This window comes from Pyrgilauda ruficollis, unplaced genomic scaffold (genome assembly GCF_017590135.1).
Source record: "Pyrgilauda ruficollis isolate IOZ18807 unplaced genomic scaffold, ASM1759013v1 scaffold72, whole genome shotgun sequence".
Taxonomy (NCBI): Eukaryota; Metazoa; Chordata; class Aves; order Passeriformes; family Passeridae; genus Pyrgilauda; species Pyrgilauda ruficollis.
The window spans coordinates 705,104-730,359 of NW_024529044.1; the positions used below are offsets into that span (position 1 = coordinate 705,104).

The window sequence follows — 25,256 nt, forward strand, 5'->3', positions numbered from 1 at the left end:
TTCCTTCAGGCCGCGGAAATCCCGGTACAGCTCGTCCAGAGCCCCCGACAGCGCCGGGATCCTGCGGGCGAGCGCTGTGAGGGCGGGGACCCCCAAATATCCCCCGAGGGACCCCCGGGCCCTCACCGGCCGTAGTCGGGCAGCACGGTCTGGTGGTCGGACAGCAGCAGGTTCCTCAGCTGGGACGTGATGGCGAATTTCCAGTTGTCCAGGACCAGCGTCAGGTTGGCGCAGCCCCTCGCCGGGGGTCTCTGGGCTGGAGGGGCCGGGCTGGGACCACGAGCAGCCCCAGGAGCAGGAGCCTCGCCCAGCCCCTCACCCCGGCCGGCTGCCCGCTCAGCCGCTCCCCGTGCCCACCCCGCGGGGGGAAGGGGTCCCGAGGGTGGCGATTACCGTCTGCTCCATCGTCCCACGCCGCCGGCCGCCGGCCCGGCCGGGCCGCGCAGCCCAGAGCCGCGAGCAGCAGGAGGGGCAGCAGCCGGGCCATGTCCCCGTGTCCCCTAGGGTTGCTGTCCCCCAGGGCCGGGCAGGGCAGGTGCCACCTCCCCAGTCCCGCTGCCGCGGCCGCTCGCCGGGCTGCGCTCACTGCCTCTGGCTCCCGCCGCTCCCGCTCCCCCTTTTCCAGGCTGGGGCTGGCACCGGGCCCGGCCGCACGCGGCTCCGGGGCTGATTGCAAACAGACGGCGGACACGGGCCCGGACACACAGTCCCGGCGGGATGCGGAGCGTCCCGGCCCGTCGCGGTGATGGAGTGCAGGTGGCACGGCCTCGGGGAGCGGGGTCCCCTGGTTCCCGCTGGGATCGAGGGGCGTCCCGGCAGGTGACAAAGCACGGGAGGCACGGTGCTGTATCCCCCTGTTCCAGTTGGGAACATGGACCATCCTGGTCCCATTCCTGGCACGGATTACACAGCAGAGGTGGCACAGGGTCCTCCCATTCCCATCGGGAACACAGAGTATCCCACCCCACCCGAGGTGACAGAGTGCAGGAGACAGTGGTGGGACACAGGTTCCCCCAAATTCCACTGGGAACACAGAGTAACCCAGTTCCATGCTCACCCAGGTAGGGAGGCATGGATGGGGTGCAGTGTTCCCCCATTCCTGTTGGGACAGGTGACAGAGTGCAGGAGGCTCTGGTTTGAGGTGCTTTTATTCCACATTACTTGCAGCCCCCGCGCCTGGGTCAGCCCAGCCCGGCCCGGGCGCTCCCAGCGCTGCACCCCCAAACCCCAGCACACCCAGGGGAAAAGCAACCGCAGCCCGGAGCCGGGCCTTGGGATGAAGCCTTTGGAAAGCCCCAGCGAGGGGCGGGGGGTCCCTGCCCCACTGGGGTCTGGGCAGTGCCTGGAGCAGGACAGGCCTTCCGGACCCCTCCCATGAAGGGACACGGGACAGTGCTGGAACTGGTGTCCCCGGGCTTGAACCAGAGCTGGCGGAGCCAGGGCTGGGGAGCTCCAGGATGGGCCTGGGGGGCAGAGGCCCTGTGAGAGGAGGGTTGAGCCCCTCCAGCATCTAGCTGCCCCTCTCCCCTGCACAGCGGTTCCCAGGACAGCCCCAGCTGGGGGCCGCAGGGAGGATGGGGGGCAAGACCCCTGAACCCCAGCTCCGGCCAGGACACACTCCGGAGGGATGGGAAGGCACCAACTGGAGGACTGGCTCCCAGGGCACGACAGAAGCGAGGTGGGTGCCCGAGTTACGTGGCTGCCCCGCAACCCTTCCCTGGGAGCCCAACCATGCACAGTGGGGGGACACGGCAGCCGGAGGGGACGCCCCTCCCGCAGCCCCCACGGGGTGCCAAAGCTCACCAAACAGTGCCAAGCCGCGAGCTGGCACGTGCCCACCCCACACTCGGTGTCCAGGGGTGCCTGTCCTGCTCTGGGAACATGACAGCCACCTGCCCGTGCCACTGGGGCTGGTCAGTGCCGGGATCCAGGCACTCAGGCGGGCAGGAAATGAGAGCAAAGCTGTGGGCAGGGAGATGCCAAAGCCTCCCTCTCCCCTTGGGTAGGAAGCGGGCACGGGCAGCTCCCTAAGCCCCCCAGCTCCCCCAGGGCAGGCTGACAGCAGCTGAGGGTGGTGGGGGGCCAGCTCAGGCACGGGCTGAGGAAAGCGTTGGTTCTCCGGGCTGGGAGCCCCCAGAAGGGAGCGAGGAGTAACCGGGGGGCTGGAGCCACCCGTGCCTGGCTCCGCAGCCCGGGCTGGAAGCTGAAGGGAGGAGAGGGAAGGGACAGGCGCTGCGCCGGCCGCTCCGCATGGCTCCGGGCAGGAGCGGGGCTAGGAGCGGGGCAGGCTGCACATCTCGCAGTGGTCCGTGCCCGGCTGGTTCATGAAGGTGCAGTGCTGGCAGGGCCACATGGCCGCGGCCACGGCGTGCGACGAGCCCCCCATGGCGCCGTACTCCTGCAGTCCCGGGAGCGGGACACCCACCGTGCCTGCGGGAGAGAGCCCGGGGCAGTGCTGGGATCCCGCTGCACATCCCACCCTGCAGCGCCCTCACCAGCCCTGCCCCAGCCCTGGAAGTGCTCCAGGCCAGCTGGGATGGGGCTTGGAGCAACCTGGAAGATGGCAGCGGGGTGGGATGAGCTTCAAGGTCCCTTCCAACCCAAACTATTTCAGGATCCCGTGACCAAGGAACAGCCTCCTCCCCACAAGCCTCCAGTAGCCTCTCTGGCAGCCTGGGAGCAGCTCCCAAGCCAGCTCAGCCGAGGGACAAGGGACCCACCTCCCTGAGGGACACCCTGCCCCAGGGACCCCCTCTTACTGCAGAGCTGCTCGATGGTTGCCCACTGCTCTGATTTTTTCCAGGTCTGTGCAAGCTCCTCATTTTTGGTCCTCACGGCTTCCAGCAACAAACTGATGCTGTCCTGGAAGTCACAGGTGGGAAATGAGCACTGGGGGCCACTCCAGTGCAAGGCAGGACCCTGAATCTGAGCTGTTTCCCCTTTCCCAACATCCTTAGGGTGCCCCAGTTTATCCCTCTGCTCCCCAGCATTCAGACAGATCCCAACACCCCAAAAGCTCCCCTCCTCAGCTTCCAAGAGGTATTCCCTACCCCTGTGGGCCAGTGTCCTGGTACTGCAGGCCAGTCCCACCTTCCAGAGGTGCAATCCCTCCATGCTGGAGCACTCCAGCCCCATCCCTGTTCCCATCCTGATCTCCAGCTGCCCACGGTCATCCCGGCTGCCTCGCACATGCGCAGCCTCTGGCAAACACAGCCCAGCTGGATCTCACCGGGAAGCTCCGGCGCTGCCGGGGCAGCCGCCAGGCCCCCGATGCCCGGCCAAGGGCAGCAGAGCTGCACAGCCAGGACCTCGCTGGCCTTCAGCTCTGGGGGCTCTGATCTCCTTACTGTTCCCACCGAATTCCTGATTCTGAGATAATTTTTAAAACATTTCCAGCTCTGGGAGCCGCAGCCAAATTGGCTCTGGGATCATGTGGACAACAACCCCCCTCAGTGCTCCCAGCAGCTCAAGGGCTTTGTGTTTAGAGTTTAAAAAACGTTTTAAAACTCTTTAAACCTTCTCCCAACAGCTTGGTTGGGAAGAGCTAGCACAAGGCCCTGTGCAGGGTCATGGGATGGCAGGAATGGTCACCTCCACCCTCTTGAGGGACCCCTGAAGGGGCTGAGGGCCCTGGGATGGTGGGGATGGCGTGGGGACAGAACCCTCCAAGCCCCGTTACGTACCCGCAGAGGCATGACTTCGTTTGTGACCAGGAAGAGGAGCAGATGGAAATCGGAAATGATGTCTAGGAAAATGGAGGAAGTATTTTGGGACAGGTACGTGGCCAAACTGTGGAAGTCCTGGGGAGAGGGGACAGTAATGAAGAGAAGTCAATTCCTATTTGGATCCACTAACAGATATTCCTGTTCCTCTGGCTATCGTCTGCAATGTGCAGGGACTTTCCCAAAATCAGATCCCCACCCGGCTGACTGAATCCCAGCTAACAACTTCCAGGAAAAATTATCTCTGGGCCCACAGGAGCTCCTCTTGACCAACCCCAGCACCCACAGAGCTGATCTCAGATCCAAGAGGTGCTGAGGGGGAGCCAGGCAACTCCAGCATTGCTCCTACAGAAAAGAGGGAGAAGAGGACATCCCATCCCATTCCATCCTCTTCCTTGACCTCTTGCAGGAACAGCTTTCTGTGATTAAGGATTACATTCAGGAAGAGAAGGCAGCACTCTGGGAGCAAGAACAGAGCCCAGTCTCTGCAGGTTTGTGCTGTCACCATGGGGCTGGAGCCCGCTGGCCCCTCTGGAGCTGTCTGGCAGGCAAAGGGAGCCCTGATCCCATCGTGGATGTGGCAGGATCTCAGCACTGAGCTGAGCAGTCGGCATTGGCATGCAGACACTGCTCTGTGCAGGAAGGACCGTGGCAGGCTGAGCCAGGAAGGGGTGACTTGAGGGCACAGCTGTCCCTCTGCAGATGTCAGTGAGCACATGGAGGCAGAAGCCATCCCCAGGAACCCAGCTCTGTCAGGAATGTCCCCTCACCTGAGTTTCTCCCAGCACATCGCGGTTCTCGATGGGGAATGGGTTTTGAGAAATAGAAAAAGTGTAGACTGGATCCTTGGGGAAAGTTGTAGTAATCTGAAAAAAAAATAAAAAGAAACAATTCAAGGAAGGATGATCAGAGACCAGAGGGATATGGAAAGCAAGTCCAGATAGCTGAGAACAGCCATGGCTATGATCCCAGCTCAGCCAAGGAGTGAGGCATCCTGCAGGGATCTGATGGCTTTTAATTTAATTTAAAGTGATATTCCATCACCACACCCCTTGGCTCCCTTTCTAAGGAAGCTGGAGGGACATGATGGGTTTGGTCTTGACAGATGCCATGGAGAGCATCCCTCTCTGCACAGGTCACTGGGATACAGCAATCCTGTCACAGCTGTGCCCTGTGCCAGGCAGCTGCTGCTGGAGGGAGGTCCTGGGGGAATCCTAATGCACGTTCCAACCCTCTGTTTTCATCCCAGTGACACCCCAGGTATCCCAGGAACAGGTGCCTTCACTCCTGCAGGAATTCCTGTGCTCTGGCACTGCCTGTGCCAGGGGCAGCTGGACCTGAGAGGCTGCTCCAGGTGGATCTAATGGTTGTTGGCACCACCTCCAACTTCAGCAGGATCATCTGGCATCCCAATTATTTGCTTTCCTGCCTTCCACGCCGTAACTTTGTTTTCCAGCCCCAGGGCTGAGCTGTGCCGTGCCTGGCAGCAGCTCTACTCCGGCCAAACCGTGCCAGAGAGTGAATTCCCTCCTCCAAGAAAAGGCATTTCTGGACAACCTGCTGAGTCACTCAAAGGATATGGATCCCTAATTGCTGCTCTGGAGTTTCCTCATTAGGCAGTGCCCGGGACACGGGTCCGTGGGGCTGCTGCTTCCCGGCCATGTGGCTCTGGGCCAGGTCAGAGCCCTGATAAGGCAGCAGGCAGTGTTTTCCCTGAAAACAAATGTGTTCCTGGCACCACACTGACCCCACGGAGCGGGGCAGCCACCTCCCTGCTAGGAATGCCTGGCAGCAGCAGGCAGAGGAGGATGATCTGTCTCAGGAATCCCCTCCACTGTGAATTTCAGAGGTGGGTTAGGAGTTTGCTCCCCTGTGACCATCTCCTGTGGAAAGCAAACACATGCAGGGAATACTCACGTCTATGATGAGGTACTCGACCGGGAGCGGGCGAGCCAGCTGGGTGATCTCATTCCCAAACTTGTCTATGTCCTGAAAGAAAAAGAGTTGGATTATTCCTGAGCATGGAAATGGTGTGAAGCCCAAGGGATCCTGTCCTGGAGATGCTCATGCAGAATCCTGTGCTCTGGGCAGATCAATGAGGTTGTGGAAAGAACCTGGATGTGTGGTGCAGGGCTGCCCAATTCCCTGCTGCTCCCTGGGGCTGGAGATCTCTGTAATTCCACCATCTCTGGAATCAGGATCTCTGTCTCCTTGTGAGCCAAGAGACTGCAGAGTCACAAACCACCTTGGGCTTGTTTCCCACTAGAGAGAGGCTTGGAATTATACATGGAGTGTAAAGGTGGGATTCTTGGGGTTGTTGGAGTCCGTGATCCTTGTGCACCCCTTTCAACAGCAGATATCCCACCATTCCATGATTTTAAATTCCATTTAGGTGGCAGCTCCATCTCAAAGAGAGGGACAGGTCACCTCTGCCTCCTCAGCCCAGGCAAACCTGCCTTTCTGCAAATCCAGGAGTGCCTCAACCAACTCTTCATCTGGGAATTGGGAATCTGGGCACTTCCTCACACCCAGACCCTTGGAACCAGCACATCCCATGGCGTAAACTTGTTTTGCTTTGCCAGACGAAGGGAACATAAAGTTTAATTAGGCAGACAAACGGCCGGCATATGTTCATTAATCATAACCTGACAATTAGACGTGATTGATGTCAAACACACCGGGTTCAAACGCCGCTTCGGAAATAAATCCCGGAGAACTGACACTTTTCATTAAAGATTCCGTACGAGGGGGTTGTGTTTTCTCCCTAAATCATCACTTAACGTGGCATAAATCATTCATGGAGCCTCACATAAATCATATGCCCATAATTCCCAGTCAGGGACGTTGTACTGGACGATCCATGGGCTCTCAGTGGTGGAAGCTGGATCTGGAGCTATCACCCCCCAAAGGTGACAAAGCCCTGCTCTTCCTCTTCCCGTGTGGGATGGGAGCAGCATTCCATGGGCTGAGCCAGGGAGCACCATGCAGGGCTGACTCCAGGACTCCCTCCCCTTTCTCCCAGCCGTGTTTTCTCCCGGAGAACACCACTCCCCCGCTCTCCCTGCTGTTTACACAGCACAGCTATGTGGAGCAGCAGCCAGCACCACCCCTCTCCCAGTCAAACCTCGCCCCAGCAGGCTCCAGCACGCTGCTCCCCTCCAGGCACAGCCCCCCTTCCCGACCCCCTGTCCCCAGGAACTGTTCCCTCCGTAAAAAAATCTCCCTTCCAGTCTTTGAAGCACCTTTGAAAGGCAATCCTGATAAGGATCTTTGCTCCTTGCACATGACAGGTTGTGGCCTCAGATCTCACTAGCTCCGACAGGAGCAGGAGGAGCTGTGGAGCCTTTTTTTGGGAGATCACAGGACCCCAGAGCCAACCTGCTTCTAGATCTCAGTGATACCACAAGAGACAGGAATCAGATCCAATCAGCTTCCCAAACACAATCCTGCCCCTGCATGAAGGGACCTGCAACAACTTACGCATAATTAGCCCATCTGGAATTTATTTTCCAATCTAATTAAGTTCTAATATGCAGAAACATTTTTCCAGCACCTGTTGGCTTTAATCTCCCCCTCTGGGGATTTCCATGTTAAATGCCTGCTTTTCATGGCATGCTGCTGAGGCCTCCAAGACATCCACAGACTGGAACCTTGCTCCCCCCAAGAGGACATGTCCTGATCTTGACAGGACAGTCCCCCAAACCCCAACATTCCTCTCCCACTACCACGACTATTTAATTATGTTTTAAAGGCCTTAATGAACATCAAGTTTGGATTGGTGGGTCAAAGATACTTATCCTGAGCTTGGCATCACCAGGACCCTCCCAGCATCCTGTTATTGCTGCAGCTGGAGACCCCCAAAGCCCAGTGGCACCAGCTCCAAAGGGAGGACAGGAAAGGGTTAATGGAGCGAGGAGCATTTGGCTTCAGGAAAAAATCCAGCAGCAAGACCTGGAGGGTCGGGACAATGCATCATCCCAGTGGAGATTGCATCAAGGCTGGGATTAGAGCCCTTCAACCCACTGTTAGGAGGCAGGAGCTGCACAGGGATGAGGGAGAACAGGGAAAAGGGTGGGAACACAGACACCTCAGGTCAATCCAGCTGTTTTATAAAACCAGATGGACAGAGGAGGCTGCTCAAGGACAGAAGATAGGATGGAAAATTGTGTGGGATATTCAGCCAGGCTCACCCTCCTCCAGCTTGGAAACTGGGTGAAGTGGCCGTTGCAACATCATCATCTTCACTCACAGGGTCTTTATCCCAACCTGTGTTCGTGTCTGCACATCATGGACTCCTTCCTGAGCTCTGTGTGCTGAGCTGGCCAAGTAGCACGTGCTGGTTATGCCCCGTTCCAGCTGGAACCAGTGCTGGGCCCTGATGCTTCCCAGACACCCCTGCAGGCCAGGAGGGATCCGTTTTTCCTCCTGGCTAATCTTACCTGGGGAGGCACCTCAGAGCAAAGGAACTTGTTCTCACAGTGCCCAAACCCCTCGAGTTCCCCACTGGAGCAGAGCTCTCCCTTCCCACGACAGCAACAGCTGCATGTCCAAAGCCAATTCCATGGGGATGGCTCCTCAGAGCAGCAGGCCATGGGCCAACATAAAGGGAATGGTAAAGAAATACAGAAACCACCCAGCTTCAGGCTCAGGAAAACCACAGGACAGTGCCAGTGCCATCAGCTTTCCCATTTCCATGGAAGAAAAGCAGCCCGTTTTCCCATTCACAAACTGGAGGTGAATCCACTGCGCTGCCCTCGGACAGATCTGAGTTCCACGGGTCCTGCCTCACATCTGGCTGTTCTATAAATACATCCACACTCCACAAACATCAGCCTCCTGGTCCTCATCCAATTAGAATTAATTTGTAGAGCTCTTTCATCCTAAAGGGCTTTTCAGATGAATACTTGGATATTGTACGGGAACGCACATGGACTTTTCTCTGCACAGTCCCAGAGGAAACAGCAACTACTCCAAAGTGCAGCTTTCTCCCCAAAATTTGCTGAAGGGGGGCAGCACAGAGGGGAACCCACATCACAGACTCGGAACAAAGGGAGAGCAAGGTACTGGACCCCAAAGATTCCATCCTGTGCCAGCAGATTCCTGCTCCTCCTGGAGTTCACCGGGGCTCGGACACGGCTGTTGTCACCATCCCAGGATGAGGTAGTGTCTCTGATCTCAAGCCTTGCACATTTAATGGGACCCTAAAGGCTTCCCAAGCCAGGAGTGACTAAGCTTTCCACAGATTTAAGAACATTCAAAAATAATTGAGGGATCCTAGAGCCAAATCCGTTGGAGGCTGAGGGAGAATCCCACCCGGCGGGGCCATCCTCGAGCGCTCCGTGGAAAGGGCAATCAGGGAGAGAAGCTCTGAAACACGAAATCAGCTGCAGCCCGACCAGTGAATCAGTGGATGATGGAAATTTCCATGCAAGGCTGGAGCCATCCGTTCCCATTTTGTTTATCTCCCTGCTTCAGATTAGAGATGGGAGTGAAGCCCTTCTGGGAACACCCACTGGCTTCCTGCTGCTCCCAGCACCCCGGGTGGGCCACATATGGGCCACAGAGCTGCGGGACCTCCTGCGAGGCTGCCCGAGTGTGGCACGGCCTGGGCTGCTCCAGAGTGGGATGGGGGCACGCCAGGAGATGATCTCACCCTCCTCACGTTCAGGGCCAACCTTTGCACACCCAGCTCTGCTTGGTTGTGATCAGCCCTGGCTTATCAGCCCCTAGGAGGAAGCTGCCTGCTCCAGAGAGAGCAGGATTCCATCTGCTCCCCCTCTCCAGCACTGGATTCAGCCCAGAGGTGTTCCTTGTTTCCAGGTGGGGTCAAGGCAAGCCAGCAGTCTGGCTCTAAGGGGTGGAAACCACGGAGGCTCACAGGGAAACCAGCACTTCCCAGTCCCTTGTTCAGGGCATGCAGGAACACCCTGATCAGCTCTATTCCCATTGCTGGAGCACAATCCCCTCATTCCACTCCTCCCAAACAAAGGCAGCTTTCCTTGTCCTGTGCTCCTTAAAGGACAGCTTTAACACAGGCAGCAGGAGCAGACAGGACAGGAAGGAGATAACACACAGGGTGATGGATGGCTAATTAGCCAGCCAGCAGTGTCATTAATTAACTCCTCTGTCCCTGCTTATGGGGCACCAGGAGCCCTGGGCTGGAGCAGCAGCGCTATTGGCATCCACAGGGAGCCTGATCCTGAGCTCCCCAACTCGGCCATGCAGGCACAGGAGGGGCTGAAGGGCTCCAGAACAACTGGCAAGGGAATAATGACATTCCATCCATCACCAACAACCGCCAAGTGCAGCAGGCAGGGACAGCAGTGACACCTCATGTCCTTCCAAGACCCCTCCTGCAGAGCTGCCTCCAGCTCTGGGCTCCTCAGCACTAGAAGGATGTGGAGCTGCTGGAGTCCAGAGGAGGGGGTATTCACCTGGAGATATTTACTTGGAGAAGTCTCCAGGGAGACCTGAGAGTTCCTTCCAGTGCCTAGAGGGGCCCCAAGAAATCTGGAGAGGGACTGTGGACAAGGGGTGGAGTGACAGGACACAGGGAATGGCTTCCCACTGCCAGAGGGCAAGGGATGGATGGGATATTGGGAAGAAATTCTTCCCTGTGAGGGGGATGAGACCCTGGCAGTTTACCCAGAGAAGCTGTGGCTGCCCCAGCCCTATAAGTGTCCAAGGCCAGGTTGGATGGGGTTTGGAGCACCCTGGGATAGTGGAAGGTGGCAGCAGTGGAATGGGATGAACTTTAAGGCCTCCCCCAACCCAAACCATTCCACGACTCTAGGACATTGAGTATTTTGGACCTCATCTGGATGCACATTTTCCCTGCTGCTGCTCAGGATCAGTGCTTGGATCCAGGGGCACATCCCAGAGCTGGCCAGGCCCTCAGCCCTCACCTTGTAGAAGACATCAGGCACGTACTGCTCGCTGCTGGACTCCTTGGCGTAGCCCAGCTCCGGCGCGTCCCGGCACGGCAGCAGGCACTCGTCCCGCACCAGGGCCATGCACTGGTTGGACACCTGGTACCCCTCAAAGTGCACCTGGTTGTCAGGACCACCTGGAGGAGGAGAGGATGGTTAAAGGTTGCTCCAAGATTGATCTGTGACTGATGCACACATTGTCACCCAGGCCAACACCCCTAGGCACCTCTGGGGGTGGGGACTCCATCTCACAACCCTTCCCATGAAGAAATTCTTCCTGAAAATCCTGCACAGGGGTGATTTCCTTGGTGTAACTCCAACAGAAATGACTGGAAGAGCAGCATTAAGGTTGGACTCGATGATTTTGGAGCTCTTTTCCAACCTGAACAATTCCATGTGTTCATGATTAAACACAAAGCTAACAGTGATGAACACCGAGATGAAGCTGCTGGTGCTGCTGCATGGCAAGAATCTTAGGCAAGAATTCCCTCTAAACTCCACATTTTTTATAGCCACACACATTTCCACAATTATCCCAAGAGCACAGAGCCCAGGGAACAGCAGGAGTACTCTGCTAGGAGCTCCAAGGAGGAGGAGCTGCCCTTTTGGGGGCTGTGACAGCATCACCCTCCACTACCCTGCAGGTATCTCCTCCTTTTCCAAACCAAACTCAGGCATGCAGCTCCTGTGGCCCTGTTTCACTCCCAAGGATCTCTGAGCTGCAGATCACCTGGCCATGCCAGGCCTGAACAGTGTTTTCTCAGCCTGTACTGGATGGTTTGGTGGAAATCTGACATGGAAAGTGGGAATTAGGAGCCTGGCTCATGGATCACATGTTTGGCACTTTCATTTGGATAATGTAAGCAACATCAGGTCATGTGTCACTGGAATACAACTGGAAAGAGATGAGGGAGGCAGATGGTAGGAAAACGTTACAATTTCCAAAGCCAGGAATTCAGGAGGGAATAGGAATTAATCCATGTGGAGGATTTAAAGGCAAAGTTGAGGCAAACTATCCAAATACATTGCTGGAGCACAAAAAGAGGGACTCAAGTGTTTAAATAGAACCTGCTGGGCTGATTGAACAGAGGAGAATGAAATTAGCTCTAACAGCAAAGAGGAAATATTCCTTTTCTACCCTTTGATCTGTAACCTCAATCACTCACTGCTCCAGAACAAACACTCCTAGAAATTAAACATAGACCAGGATGGGGGAAGGCCTGAACAAAGTGTGTTTGCTCAGTAAAACACCTTGTTTAAAAAAATATATATATATATATAAAAGAGAGATACAGATCTATATTTAATGAGAGATGGATGTGTTTAGCAGTCTGGAACATACAGGCACGGGCCTGTTAACTAAAAAAAAGAGCTTTTTCACTGAAAAAAAGGCCCTGGGAACCCTTACAAAGCCAGGCTCAGGGCAGGCAGTGTCCCATCCCACTTTCACTTTTTACTCTGGATGTTATTTGGAAGTCATGAGGGTTTTTTCATTGTGTTAAACAGAGCCAGAACCAGCGATTCTGCTCCAGGGAAGGTTTAAATGAAGACATGTGTCATCCCATGGAGAAGAACAGAGTGAACTGCGAACACTCCAGCCCTCCCAGCACATGCCAGTGTCCCCCCTCCCAGCCCAGCCCATCTACAGTGCCTCTGGAGACTCCCTGGAAATGGCTAAAACTAGAGGCTTCAACCATAAGCACTTTGCAGGAGCTTCTGTTTTACTCAGCCAAATAAATGTTTCCAAACATTTTTTTCCCCTGACAGATTTTTTTTTTTCCCTGTCAGGTTTCCCTGACAGTGATATGAGGGAGGTAAAGATCCCTTCTGAAGGAGGAACTAATCCATAACTCTGGAGTGTTGTGGTTCTGCACTGCTGCTTCCAGGCAACAGAATTTGGAGCTTAAGGATTTGAAATAAAAAGTGAGCAACAGTTGTTGCCCTGGCTGCAGGCAGAGAGTGATTTCTGGGTCAGAGAGGTGGGGCTGAGCCTCAAGTAAGTCTCTTTAAACAGTTGTAGAGTAAGAACCAGGCAAATAAATAATGAGTGAGTATTGTAGAGAGGATAAAACAAAGAATGAGGAAGTATTTCAGTTTATAGAGCAAACCCCTTGTCAAATAGGACAGATGGGGAGCAGGACATGTGATTTTTGGCATATTCTTCTACTAACAAGAGGTAATTCAGGTGAAGCCCAGAGGGCTGAGGCCAGTTTATACCTGTAGCAACAACTGTGACAAACTTGGATCCAAAGTGCCCATCGGGAGAGAGGCGACAGATGTTGGGCTGCTGGTTCTGGAAGTTGCCAGCTGTGATGCACTCCTCTGCACTCAGGAAATACGTGTCCTGAGGGGAGAGCACGGACTCCAATCAGCCAAAGGACAAGGTGACGTAGCCCAGACCTATTTCCCTGAGTTGCAGCCAAGGAAAACGACCAACACCCCAGGAAAACACGCTTTCGTGGAAAGCTGCTGTGGAGCCCGGGACAAGAATGTGACCTGTCAGCTCCCCAGCTCTGGGCTGGCTCAGGACTGCCCCACATCGAGTCCCACCCACCTCTACACACCTTCTTTTTTTTTGAAAAATCAAGTTTCACTTTCCAAATATGGATATCACTGGGTTTACAAGGACAGGAAGCTGTGGAGGTCGAAGTTTGAGCCACGTATGTGTCACAAAGCCCAGCCCATGGGAACATCCTCTGAGTCACTCTGCCTCACTGGGTTTGTTCCTCACATCCCACTCCACTCCCTGGAGTTTTCTTAGCCCTAAAAAGGGCAGGGATAGATGAGATTTCAGGGAGAAGCTCTTCCCTGTGAGCAGGGTGAGGCCCTGGCACAGGGTGCCCAGAGAAGCTGTGGCTGCCCCTGGATCCCTGGAAATGTCCAAGGCCAGGTTGGACAGGGCTTGGAGCAGTCTGGGACAGTGAAGTTATCCCTGCCCATGGTGGAACTGTATGGGCTTTAAGGTCTCTTCCCACCTGAACTATTCCATGAGCACCATTTCCTCAAAGCAGGGGTGTGAAGCTGCTTGAGCAGCTCTGCCTGCTTCCCAAACAGCTCAATCCCTAACATTTCCAAGGGTTCAGAAGTGCCCAGAAAACCCCATCTCCCAAGAAGTCCAGTGCCACCTGCAGCCCTGGCTCAGCTCTCTGCCTGGGTCAGGAGCTGGAATTCCCTGGGAATTCGCTGGGTCACACCTGGATCTCACCTTGTTCCTGCTGTATCGAACGGTGCCTTTCCGTGTGTCTTCCGAGACCAGGTCAGTAAATATCCAGCCAACCTACAAAGGGGGATGGAGAACGTTGCTTCAAGGAAAAAAAGGACAAAAAAAAGAAAGGAAAGAGGAAACCAGAAGAGCTCAGACATTTTCTGCTCACAGGACACGATGTTCTTGGCTCCTCTGGGCCCTGTGCACACTGCTGCAGGGAATGGCTCTCCCAGCTGTGCCGGGCCCCTTGGAATCCCATTTCCAGGAGCAGCAGCATGCCAGCTGGCCAGCCAGGGCACCTGCAGCATTAGGTTTCACTATGGAATATTTTTTCATGGAAAGATCTGGAGGCTGCAAGAGGCCTCTGTGCCACCAGCCACTCCCACCCCCAGCATTTCCTATGGGGAGTTTGAAACAGGACCTGGCGCCCGGGGGTGACAGAGGAGCTCACGTGGCCCCAGCCTGAACCTCTCACACAATCCCAGTTTGAACCTTGCATGCACTGGTTAAGAGAAAGCTCATACTGGAGTGTGACTCATTCCAAACTGGAGTCAGCACTGACCCCAGCAAGCACATTCCTGCTTTTTGTGGTACAAACACACCTCGGAGTGAATCCTCTCACACATGTGTGATGTGTGTCCAAACACCTTGGCATCAATCCTTCCACAGAGCTGTGACATGGACACACACCTTGTGATGATCCCTCTCCACCCAGGTGCCAACCCCAGCTCCCACAGCATTAACCCTTCCAAGGCAGAACTGATCCCAACTCCCCTGGAGCCCAGGGAGACCAAACCCTGCACACAGCACTTGGTGACGTGTTAAGTCCCATGGATTAAAAATATCTGATGGGAGAACATGGAAATAAATAACGCTCTGAGAAGTTTTGCTCCAGCCTCTGGCGAGGGGTGGGATCTTATCTGAGAGAACAAAGCCCTCCCCAGATGTTTACAGTCTGCACTGAGCCTTCTGCCAGGCGGGTTTTCTCCAGCAAGTCAAATCTTGTTTGTGTACATCTCATTCCTGGCATTCCCACCATACCAACACTGCTCCCAAACCGGAAAACATCAGTGCAGGTTGGAGGGCTCTCAGAAAATCAGGGAATCCTGATGGGATCACTGCAGCCTGGAACTGAGGGGGACAGTTCCAGGCTGCAGTGATCCTGTGCACCCCTAACCCCACACATCGCTGACTCCCTGCAGCACCAAGGAGGGGAGCACAAGCCAAGGGCAGCCCCTACTCCTGGAAACGGAACACAGAGGCAACTCCAGCTCCATCTGGGCCAAATTAGCACTTGCGAGGGAGATACTTCCTGGAATGGCTCCTGTTGGAGGGGAAAGAAAGGGAAGATGGAGCTTGTGCTGCTTTGCCCCTGCTACTGCAGCCACACAGCCCTGTGAGGGGTGTGTGCTCAGGAAAACCCGCTGGATTTGGGTTTCATACCTAAATATGTACCAGCTACTGACACTTTAGCAAGATTTAGGTAGCCTAGAGGGTGTTGGATAACCCCATGGAGCTGGAGAGACCACTTCCCTGCCCCACACAGACACACGAGATCTGACACATCCTGACCTTTCTCAGGCCGAGCTTTGCTGCAATCTCATCCACAACCTCGGCTTTGGGATCCTCCAGGATCTCCAGGCTGTTCTGGGTGCCAATCTGCAGCAAAGAGACACTGGTTAGTGACACAGAACTGGGGAAAAACCAGTGCAGCCACTGTGGGCAATGAGGCTGAGGCTGGAAGCAGAGGTCTGGGCTTCCCTTCAGGCATCACCACACACTGGTGTCATCCCAGAGACATCCCTGTGCCACTCTGCTCCCAAGCCACACTCCCAAGGATCCATTTGTTGCTTTTCCACTGACAATCTGTTGGATTTTACTTGGCAGCCGTGCAGAAACCATGAGGAGGAAGGAAGTACGCGAGGAGCACTCGGCTGAGGAGTGGTGCCGTGCCCCACCTAGTGGGGATTCCAGCTGCTCCAGCCAAACCCATCCTCAGCCTCTCCATTATTTCGTCTTCAAATAATTTAGACTTCATTCTATCTAATTAAGCTGCTTCAATTTTCCCAGAGAGCTGGTAAAGAACTGAAGCAAGGGATGCAACTGTTTTTTCCTAGCACAGAATCTGCTGGAAAACCAGGAATCCAGGAAAGATTAAAAGTGAAATCTGCTGTTACAGTCACCCTGGATTTAAATAATCCGAGAGTAAAAAACAACAAAAAGCAAAACGGGGGTTTAAAATTCTTTCTCTGGCTGCACTGGATGGTGATGTCAAGGACACAAATCATGTCCTCTTTTCCTCAGGACAGTTTTCCTTGGGGAGCTGCAGCTGGAAACACCAAACTAAAAAGGTGTTTGTGTGCTGCCTGATCCTGAGTCGGCACTGAGGGCCCTGGGTCTCACCTTTTCTCAGGACAGTTTTCCTTGTGGACCTGCAGCTGGAAATGCTGTGTGAGGTTTTCCAAACTACAAAGGTGTGTTCCCCAGTTCTGAGTGGCCCCTGGCTCTCACCTGCGGGGGTTCATAGATGGCTGCCACCTCCGCCCGGATTCCCAGCGGGATGTCTTTGTGCTCCGTGTACCGGCCGTACAGATATCCCAGATGTTGGTTCCCTGTCTTCCTCCAGAAGTCTAGGAAGCGATCTGCAATTGTGTGGTTCTCAAACATGATGTTGTCAACATGCCTGTATTTCTGTTTGACAAAGTTCAAGTGTCAGGCCGTCCTCTGCTGGCTCCGGTCCCTTCCCAGGACACACACCACCCTCCGGAGCTGGACCCTGCACAGCAGGGCTGGGGGAGGCTGGGGGCTCCCTCCCTCTTCCCTCTGCTCAGCTCCCACCCCTCAGCACTGCTCCCTGCTCAGCCTGGGGCATGGGATGTGCTCAGCATCCCCAGCACCTCGGGGGCTTCACTGGGACCTTCACTCCAAGAGGGTGGAGGTCCCACCTCTGCAGGGAAAAGGACACTGAAATTTAGGAGGAAAGCAGCAGAACCTTTTGGTCTGCTGTGGCAAAGCATTTGGATCACGGGATCCAAAAGACCAGTGGCCTTTTGGATCCCCTGGGGAAAACCAGTAGGATTCATCAGCAGGATTCATCACCAGTGCTGCTAGCTCAGTCCTCATGCTGGGAGGAAATTCTCACCCAGGACATTTTGGAGCCCATTTGGCAAGGCCTGAAGACCAGGACAGGATTGCCCGGACACCTGGAGGCTTTGTGCTTGGCTTTTTTGGAAGTCACCTTTCCCAAATGAAAAGCCAGATCCCCGGCAGGTGCCCGAGCTCCTCTCACCTGTCGGTTGAGGGTGATGGCGCTGGGCTGGCACTTGGTGCAGATCCCCTCGGGCCAGGGAGGGTGTCCCTCACAGCCTGACTTGATCTTACAGCTGATGTTCTCCAGGGCTACAAACTTCCCTCTGGGAGAGGAAGGGGGAGAAAGGGGGAAGAGAAACAGAGAACAGAAAGAAAGAAAGATGGGAGAAGGATGAGGAGGGGGAGAAGAGAAGGAAGCGGGGAAGAGAAACAGGGAACAGAAAGAAACAAAGGTGGGAGAAGAAGAGGGAGAAGGATGAGAAGGGGGAGAAAGGAAGGAAGAGGGTGAAGAAAAGGAAGAGGGGGAAGAAAAGGTTGCTGTTAGCACAGTAAATGCTCTTGGAGCAATCATTTATGGAGCATGTGAGAAGTAAGAGACTGTAGCACCACAGCAAACCCTCCTTTCATGTGCACAAGCTTTCCTGGAAAGAGAAATTCCCTTCAAACGGCAGTTTCATGGACTTGAGCTGCATCTCCCAAAGAGATTTTAGAAGTCCCAATGGTATTTGGGAATCGCAAGGAGAAGATTACACTTCTGTGTAACTTATGTCCACCAAGTCTGAGAAACAGGCTTGGAGCTTGGTGTAATTAGGGAACTTCTTTCCTTCCATCTGGCCTTCCCTCCCCATCAGGAGTGTTTCCTGGAAGGAATCATATTGCCACAGGAAAAGAAAAAATAGAAATAAAATGAGGACATAAAATAAAAAGACAGACTTAATTTTTCCCTCCTGCCTTTTCCTTTTAACATCAACTTTTTAATGTGTTTTTTTCCCCTTCGTTTGCCATTCAATCCTCATGTCCAACACTGAGATCTGTCTGTACTTTCATTTGTGTTAAAAAAACCAAAGCTCCAACCAGATTCCCTTAAACCCAGAGATTTCCTTACTTGTCTGCCCCTCCGGTCAGCTTCCTGATGTAGGCATGGAATGACATGTGCTTCACAGGAGGCTCCAGATGGTTCAAATAATCCTCATCGAAGGGCTGCCAAAAACACAGCACAGAGCAGAGCCAGGTCACACACCTGTCTGATAACACCCTGATCCCTCAGCAAATGCATGTTCCACACTCAACCCCGCCAATATGGAAGCAATCAAGGAAATTCAGGCTCATTTGCAAGGCAGCTACTACTGGGATGCAAACAGTGGAGCTTTACAACAGGGAGTTTTATGGTGGCCTCCTGCTCCGGGAACAGATTGGCCCCACAAATCAGAATCTCAATGGCAAAAGGTTTTTTCCTTCAATATCTAACAACAAACAACAGGCCCAGCTGTTCCAACATGGCCAAGGACTCCCAGAGCTCTTCCAGCACAGGGGAAGAGCCATCCTGGACGAGCAGGATCCCCTTGGGGAAGTGGCTGCTGCTTCGTGCCATAAATTACACAGCCCTGCACCTCTGGAGGTGTCACCAAAGCTGCTTCAACGTGGATAACCATGGAATGGTTTGGGTTGGGAGGAGCTTTAAAGACCGTCTCATTCCACCCCCTGCCAGGGCAGGAACACCTCCACTATCCCAGGCTGCTCCAAGCCCTGTCCAACCTGGCCTTGGGCACTTCCAGGGATCCAGGGGCAGCCACAGCTTCTCTGGGCACCCTGTGCCAGGTGTGGTTAAACTGGGAAGTGCTGGGATCCAGGAGAGAGGGGACAAAACAAGAAAATCCAGGGAAAAGTGAAGACTGAAGGAGAATGGAGCTTTTTTGAAGCACTTTCTGTTAAACTCATTACTGCAGAAAACCAGCTTTAACCAGGATCAACCCACAAAGGCCTCGAGCTTTAGTGATCCCAGAACCAGCAGCTCTGGCAGGGCAGGGCAGGATTCCAGCCTGGAGCTGCCACCTCTTGGCAGGCACCATTCCTAGGAAAAGTGTTCCTAGTGGGAGAAACTGGGGTGAGTCTGTAGCCCCTTCCTGGGTCTCTTACCTTCCTAGGAAGTTCCTAGTGGGAGAAACTGGGGAGAGTCTGTAGCCCCTTCCTGGGTCTCTTACCTCCAGTGGGACACAGTGCACACATTTGCCCAAGGGGCCGTGGCGACACCTGGGCAGAGAGAGAAAGAGAACTGCGGTTAAATCTCATTTCACCTGGAAATTGAAGGAGGAATAAATCTTATTTAATCATGGAAAAATCAGCCTGTACAAGCTTCTCTGGAGTAAGTTTGGTGTGGGAGATCTACACGAGCTCTGAGCAATTCTCCACTCCCCACGTGGCAGGGTGATTTTAACAAAAAGCCACCCAAAATGTTCAGCCTTTATCAGGCAGGGCAGGAACAACCAGGGAAGTGTGTGTTTATCAGCAGATAAAGTCCAGCTGGGTAGAGTTACAGAAGGGAAAACATCTCCTTTGTGGTGATTGCTTTAAAAAAACCCCTAAACCAACACCAGGTCAGTGCTGGTTTCCAAAGGAAGGGCCCAGGAGAGGAGCAGGGAGGTTGGGCTGTGAAAACAATGGATGGGATCCAGTTGCAGGAGGTTTTTAAAGGATGTTTTGTGGCAGATAATGTACAGAAAGGAGAGTTAAATGCTGCTAAAGCACTCAGCATCCTTCACTGGAGATTGATTCACACTCCCAAAGGCAGGAACCAGCCCAGACAACTCCTTTTATCCTCAACACCCTCCCCTGGGCCCTGGCTCCCTGCTAGGAACAACTCCATCAATTCCTCTGGAAAATGTGGGCGAGTTCAAGCCAACATTTCTGCCACAGAGTGGTGGGGTTGCCTTTATTGCTCCAGTGATGTGACATCCCATCATTTATGGTCAGCTGGGAAGGTCAGGGAGGATTCTCCACAAACTTCCTCATTGCTGCAGCACTGAGGATAAACCACGTGGAGCACAACCCCAGCAGGAAGAGCAAACCATTCTGTTTTAGCAGGAATTCCTGCCTTTAGCATTTTCCCCCCAACCTTTTGAGGAGTCTTATTCCAGAGGGTTCCAGCCCCAAGGCCACAGCCAGTGCAGACATCAGGCCAGGACCCAACTGGGTCATTAACACTGAATAATTAAAAGCCCCCTCCCAGCAGAGGATGTTTTAGCAGCATCAGAGCAGGTTTTGGGTGGGTTTAACTTGTTATTTTTACAGAAAGAGAAGCTGCTTTGTTTCCCTAAGCCTCTTGCAAGGAAGAGCTTTGGGAAGTTGGACTTTGGTGCATTTTTGTGAGCAAAGGGGACTCCCTGGTTTCATGGAGAGGTCAGGCAGACATGTGATGAAGGGAAGCCAGAGCAGGCAGAGACCCAAGTCCCACTTCCAAACCTCTGCCACTGGATACTTGCACTCCTTCACTTCCATGTTTTCCTTTATGAGGAGTGGCTGAATCTGAAGGCACAGAGTGCTCCTGCTTGGGACAGCAAATCCTGGAATGCTTTGGGTTGGAGAGACCTTAAAGTTCACCCCATTCCACCCTGTACCATGGGCAGGGACACCTTCCCCTATCCCAGGGTGCTCCCATCCCCATGCCTGGACATTGCCAGGGATCCAGGGGCAGCCCCAGCTTCTCTGGGCACCCTGTGCCAGGGCCTGCCCACCCTCACAGGAAGAATTCCTTCCCAATACCTCATCTAACTCTGCCTAGGAAGAATGCAGAACGTTTATTCTAATCTAGAGAATTCCAGTGCTTTAGGGCACAAAATCCAGGAGCACGAGCACCAGGGTCTCCTACATCTGAACAATGGTTGCTCTGAGTGAGTCCTTCCTGCCAAAAACTCTGGAATTTGGGCATCTGCTTCCTCCCTGGGCTCACCAGGGGCTGTTTTCCCTTGAGAATGTCCCCAGGGCACTCAGGATGGAGCCAAGGGCAGCTCCCCTAGGGATTTCCTGACTGCTGGGCTGGGCCATGACATTCCAGGCCCCGGTGAGCCCCAGCTCCATGGGCAGGACCAGGACCCACCCCCACTTACAGCTGCTGGTCTCGGTTCCGGTAAATCTTCCCATCCTGCTTGATCAGGTACTGGTCAATCTCATCTTCCACCACCTGGGGGGCACCCCCAGGCCGGGAATTTTGGGAGACAGAGGTGTCCATGGTCTCTGAGGAAGAGCCAGCTGGGCTGGAGGGATACAGGAACAGCATATCCCCATGCCTGCAGGGTGGGAAACGCACATGGCTAGTGGGAGCTGTGGGAGACAACAGCCAGGAAGCTGGAGGGGCTTCCCAGCAGGCAGCAGCTTCCATGGAAGGGCATGGAATGTGGCACAAATTCTAACCAGGCCTGCACAGGTGGCACTTGGAAGCTGCTCTGTGAGCCACCTCTTCCTGCTTTTATTTGCAACAAATGCAAATCCTTCCAGCAGGAGACAAAGCTGAGGGAAAAATATGGAGGAGGGAGTTGGGATGAAGGAGTAAAACAAGGATGTGGGAGAGAAAGCTGGGATGAGGGAGGGAAAGGAGGGTGAGGGAGGGAAAGCAGGCATGTAAAGGTGAAAACAGGGATAGAGGAGGGCAATGGGGGGATAAGGCAGGGAAAGCTGGGACAAAGGTGAAAGCAGGGATCAGGGAGGGAAAACTGGGATGAAGCCTCCTCACAGCAAACACACCCCAAGAAGTGACCCAAGGAACAGCCACCACCTGTCCCGTGTCACTGTGACCCCCATTCCAGCACGGCCACCAAGCCCTCCCCGCAAGTGACACTGGAGTGACACTGGAAGCTGGGCACTCCTGGGATGTGATTTCCCCATTCTGGAAGCCCCAGGCAGAGCCCCTCTGGTGAGGACTCACTTGATCTTGAGCAGGTTGAGGGATTTGTTCTGCGCCGCCGTGATCTCGCCGGTCCTGTTGCGGTTGGTGTACACGGAGAAGCCGTTATTCCTGAAGCCAAACTCCTTGGCCACCTGCAGGGAACAGGGACAGGGTGTGAGGTGTGAGCCTCCTGGAAGGGGCTCAGAGCCACAGCTGACCCCAGAGAACTTCTCCTCCAGAAACTCAGCTCAATTCCCCCCCATTCCTGAGCTCGGGATAACAAGAGATGGAAACACCTGGAAAAACGAGCAATGGATTAAACCAGGAGCTGAAACAGCTCCACCAGAACTGTCTCTGCCTCACACAACACCAAATGCAGAGTTCCAGCCACAGCCAGGCAAGCACTGTATGACTCTGGGGGAAACTTCTCCACTATCCCAGTTTTCTTGCTCCAGCTGCACCAGCACACACCACCAAGTCATTCCCATCTTCCTGCCACCAGAATTCCACTATCCACACCCCCACCTCTGTGCATCTTCTGCCTCAGCTCCATTCCCACCTCCCAGCTGCTCCACTCAACCTCTTCCTGCTGTTCTGTTTGCTTTTCCCCCTTTTCTCCTCTCTCCCATGGAATTCCCACCCCTCAGTCCCCAGGCAGGTTCTCCCAGCTCAGATTAAGTCTGGTTTACTTGGAATCACTCCAACACCTCTTCCCAGCCAAAATAATTTGCACATTTGGCCCCTTGAGAACTTCATCAGTTTCAAAGTGGTGTTTAAAGTTTGTCTACTTGCCAGGTTTTGCCCTAAATTCTGAAGTGAAAGGCCTTTATTTTTATTGATAAAAACAATCCCCATGGCTTTGGTCAGAGCCAGGGATGGGATCCTGCCCACAGGACAAATCTGATGAGCCACAAAGGGCTGTCACATGAGCACAGCCATGAAAAGCAGTTTTTTTCCTGTCAGCTCAGCTGTGATTTGCAGCACTCAGTGATCCCTTTGAATGGGACCCTTTCACACGGACCAGCTCCTGCTCCTCAGGCCACAGAATTCCATTTTTGGGGGCAGACAAATCCCACAACACATTAACAGCAGGTTTGAGCTGACTCCTGATCCTGGGCACAGCCAGAGTGACTTTTTTGGTGCTTTTCCCTGGGATGTGCCACAGGAGACAGGGAAGATTCTCCAGCCCTTTATTCCCTGAGCACTCCTGGAGCAGATCCAGGTTAATTCCTGGCATGGAAGCAGCAATCTGACACCTCTCTAATTACAGCTGCCCCCCTAAACACCAAACCCAGCCCCTGGGTGAACATTCCAGCACTAAAATCCACAGCACAGGTAGGAGAGACCTGGATTTAGATAAAACACAGACCTCAGGTGGGAAAATTTGCCACTTTCCTCTTCCAAGCAGACTCTGCAGCAGGAAATAAACCCAAACACATCCCTGCTGCAGCTCAGCCAGAGCACAGAGCCTTCCCCAGATGAACAGGCAACTCCAGGTGCTTTGTCCTGGCAGGAAGTGTTTTCCAACCTGAGTAACCCGAGCCCTGGAAAGCAGCAGCTCGTTCTGCACAGGCTCCAGAGCTCCTGCAAGCTCCTCTTGCCTTGGCTGGGGCTGCAGGGAGTGTCCCTGAGGCAGCCCTGGAAAACAGCAGGATTTTCCTGGCCAGGTGGGAACGCTGTCAGGGAATGCTGTCCTGTCTGGGCCACAGCTCCAGCCCAAGCTGTGACTCACAAAGGGCAGGTTCCCACTGCTGCCATTCCCTTCCCTTCAGGAATACACTCATGGAGCAAAGAACCCCCAGAGGAACTCCAGGAGGGGAGCAAAGGGAGAGCTGCTCCCTCCTGAAGAGCACAGAGCAGCCCCATCCCAGCAGGGCCAGCCCCATCCCCAGAGCGTGCTCCCCTCCCCAGGGCTCCTGGGATCTCACTCCATCCCTGCCCTGCTCTCTCCAAATCCACACTGCAGAACCAGGAGCACACACAGCCCACCCAAACGATATTCCAAACCCAAATCCAGCAGCTGAGCCAGCCTGGAACCCTCCTGGAGCAGCAGGGTTGACCATCCCACAGCTCCCCTTCTGCTTCCCAGCTGCCACTTCTTTGGGAGAGGCCCAAAAAGTCCTTCCCAGGAAAAGTCCCACCCTAGGAAGCCCCAACAGAGAAGCTGAGGCAGTTTTTTCTTTAAATTTGTCATTTTCCCTCTGGAACAACACAAGCTACACCAATCCAAGTGTGTTTTTCCACGTGGAATGCTGTTCCTCGCTGCTGCCAGGGGGTTAAACAGGGATCTCCCACAGGACAGAGCCAGGGGAGCCCTGCCCCACCCCCTGGGCACCCTGGGGTACCTTTTTGAGGAACGTCCCCACGGTTTCTCTCTTCGTGGCCGTGATTCTCTTCACTCCCTCCGGCGACTGCACACGGATAATCTGGGAATGAGGGAGCACGGGGTCAGGGAGGGGAGACAGAGCCCACCCTGAGCCCCCAGACTGATGTCCCCCCCCTCGTGTTTCCCTCCTCCACAGGGCCTGGAAACACCAGGGGAGCAGTGCTGGGGCAGCACTGGGAGATGTCTGTGAGCACAGGGGGAATCACTGCAATGCTCCGGGCTCTTGGCACCAGCTGGCTCCATGGAAAACACCTTTGGTCAAAGCTCTGACCTCGGAGATGGAATTACACCTTCGGGAGGGCGCACCAGACCTTCCAAGGGGAGTTATTCACACAGGCACCGGCCCAGCCGGTGTTACCGGGCACCGCACTGGTGTGGCAGAGCCCCGGGAACGAGGGAGGGGAGAGACTCCAGCGGCGCCCGGGACACCGGAGCTCCTGCTCGGGGGGAACGGGGAGAGGAATCCTCGGGGACAAGCAGGGCAGGGACAAATGCAAACCTCGGTGTCCCCGGAGCGCTGAGGGGCAGCGGGGACTCGAGCGGGTCTAAAGGGGACGCTCAACCGCGGCTGTGTGACACGGGGACAGCGAGAGCGGGGAGGGGACACGGGCAAGGAGGGGACACGGCGAGCTGCCCGTGTCCCGCCGTCACCCCTTCCCACTCTCCCGACTTCCCTCCGGGGCACAGCCCGCCGGGACGGCGCCGGGAGCCGTTCACCGGAGCGGGGAGCCCTTCACCGGAGCGAGCAGCCCCCGGGCCCCCCGCCCCGACCCCGCGGGGAAAACCTCGGGGAGCTGCCCGGCCCGCACACCGCCGGCCCCCCCGTCCCGGAGCCCCGTCCCGGCCCCACAGGAATCTGCTGCCTCATCGCCCCTCCCCCGGCCGCACTCACAATCGTCTCGGCCATGGCGCTGCCCGCGGGCCCGGGGCTCGCCGCGCCGCACAAACACGGCCCGGTGCGGCCCGTCTCGCTCCGCTTCTCCCGGCCCTGCCCGGCCCGGCCCGGCCCTGCCCGGCTCCTCCCGGCCCGGCCCGGCCCGCCGCC

At 55.0% G+C, this 25,256-nt stretch overlaps 1 protein-coding gene across 1 annotated transcript; it reads right to left on the minus strand.

Moving 5' to 3' along the window:
• Window positions 1-1,130: 1,130 nt before the first annotated feature.
• On the minus strand, window positions 1,131-25,250 carry NPLOC4 (NPL4 homolog, ubiquitin recognition factor). The gene is made up of 17 exons (XM_041485720.1): window positions 25,104-25,250; window positions 24,171-24,251; window positions 21,865-21,977; window positions 21,050-21,229; window positions 19,148-19,196; window positions 18,052-18,146; window positions 17,146-17,269; window positions 16,368-16,547; window positions 15,429-15,515; window positions 13,857-13,928; window positions 12,869-12,995; window positions 10,628-10,788; window positions 5,640-5,711; window positions 4,493-4,588; window positions 3,684-3,800; window positions 2,760-2,862; window positions 1,131-2,430 (listed from the first exon to the last, which is right to left on the minus strand). The coding sequence occupies exons 1-17, from the start codon at window positions 25,116-25,118 to the stop codon at window positions 2,273-2,275; spliced, it is 1,830 nt and encodes a 609-aa protein (XP_041341654.1). The 5' UTR covers window positions 25,119-25,250; the 3' UTR covers window positions 1,131-2,272.
• Window positions 25,251-25,256: the final 6 nt, after the last annotated feature.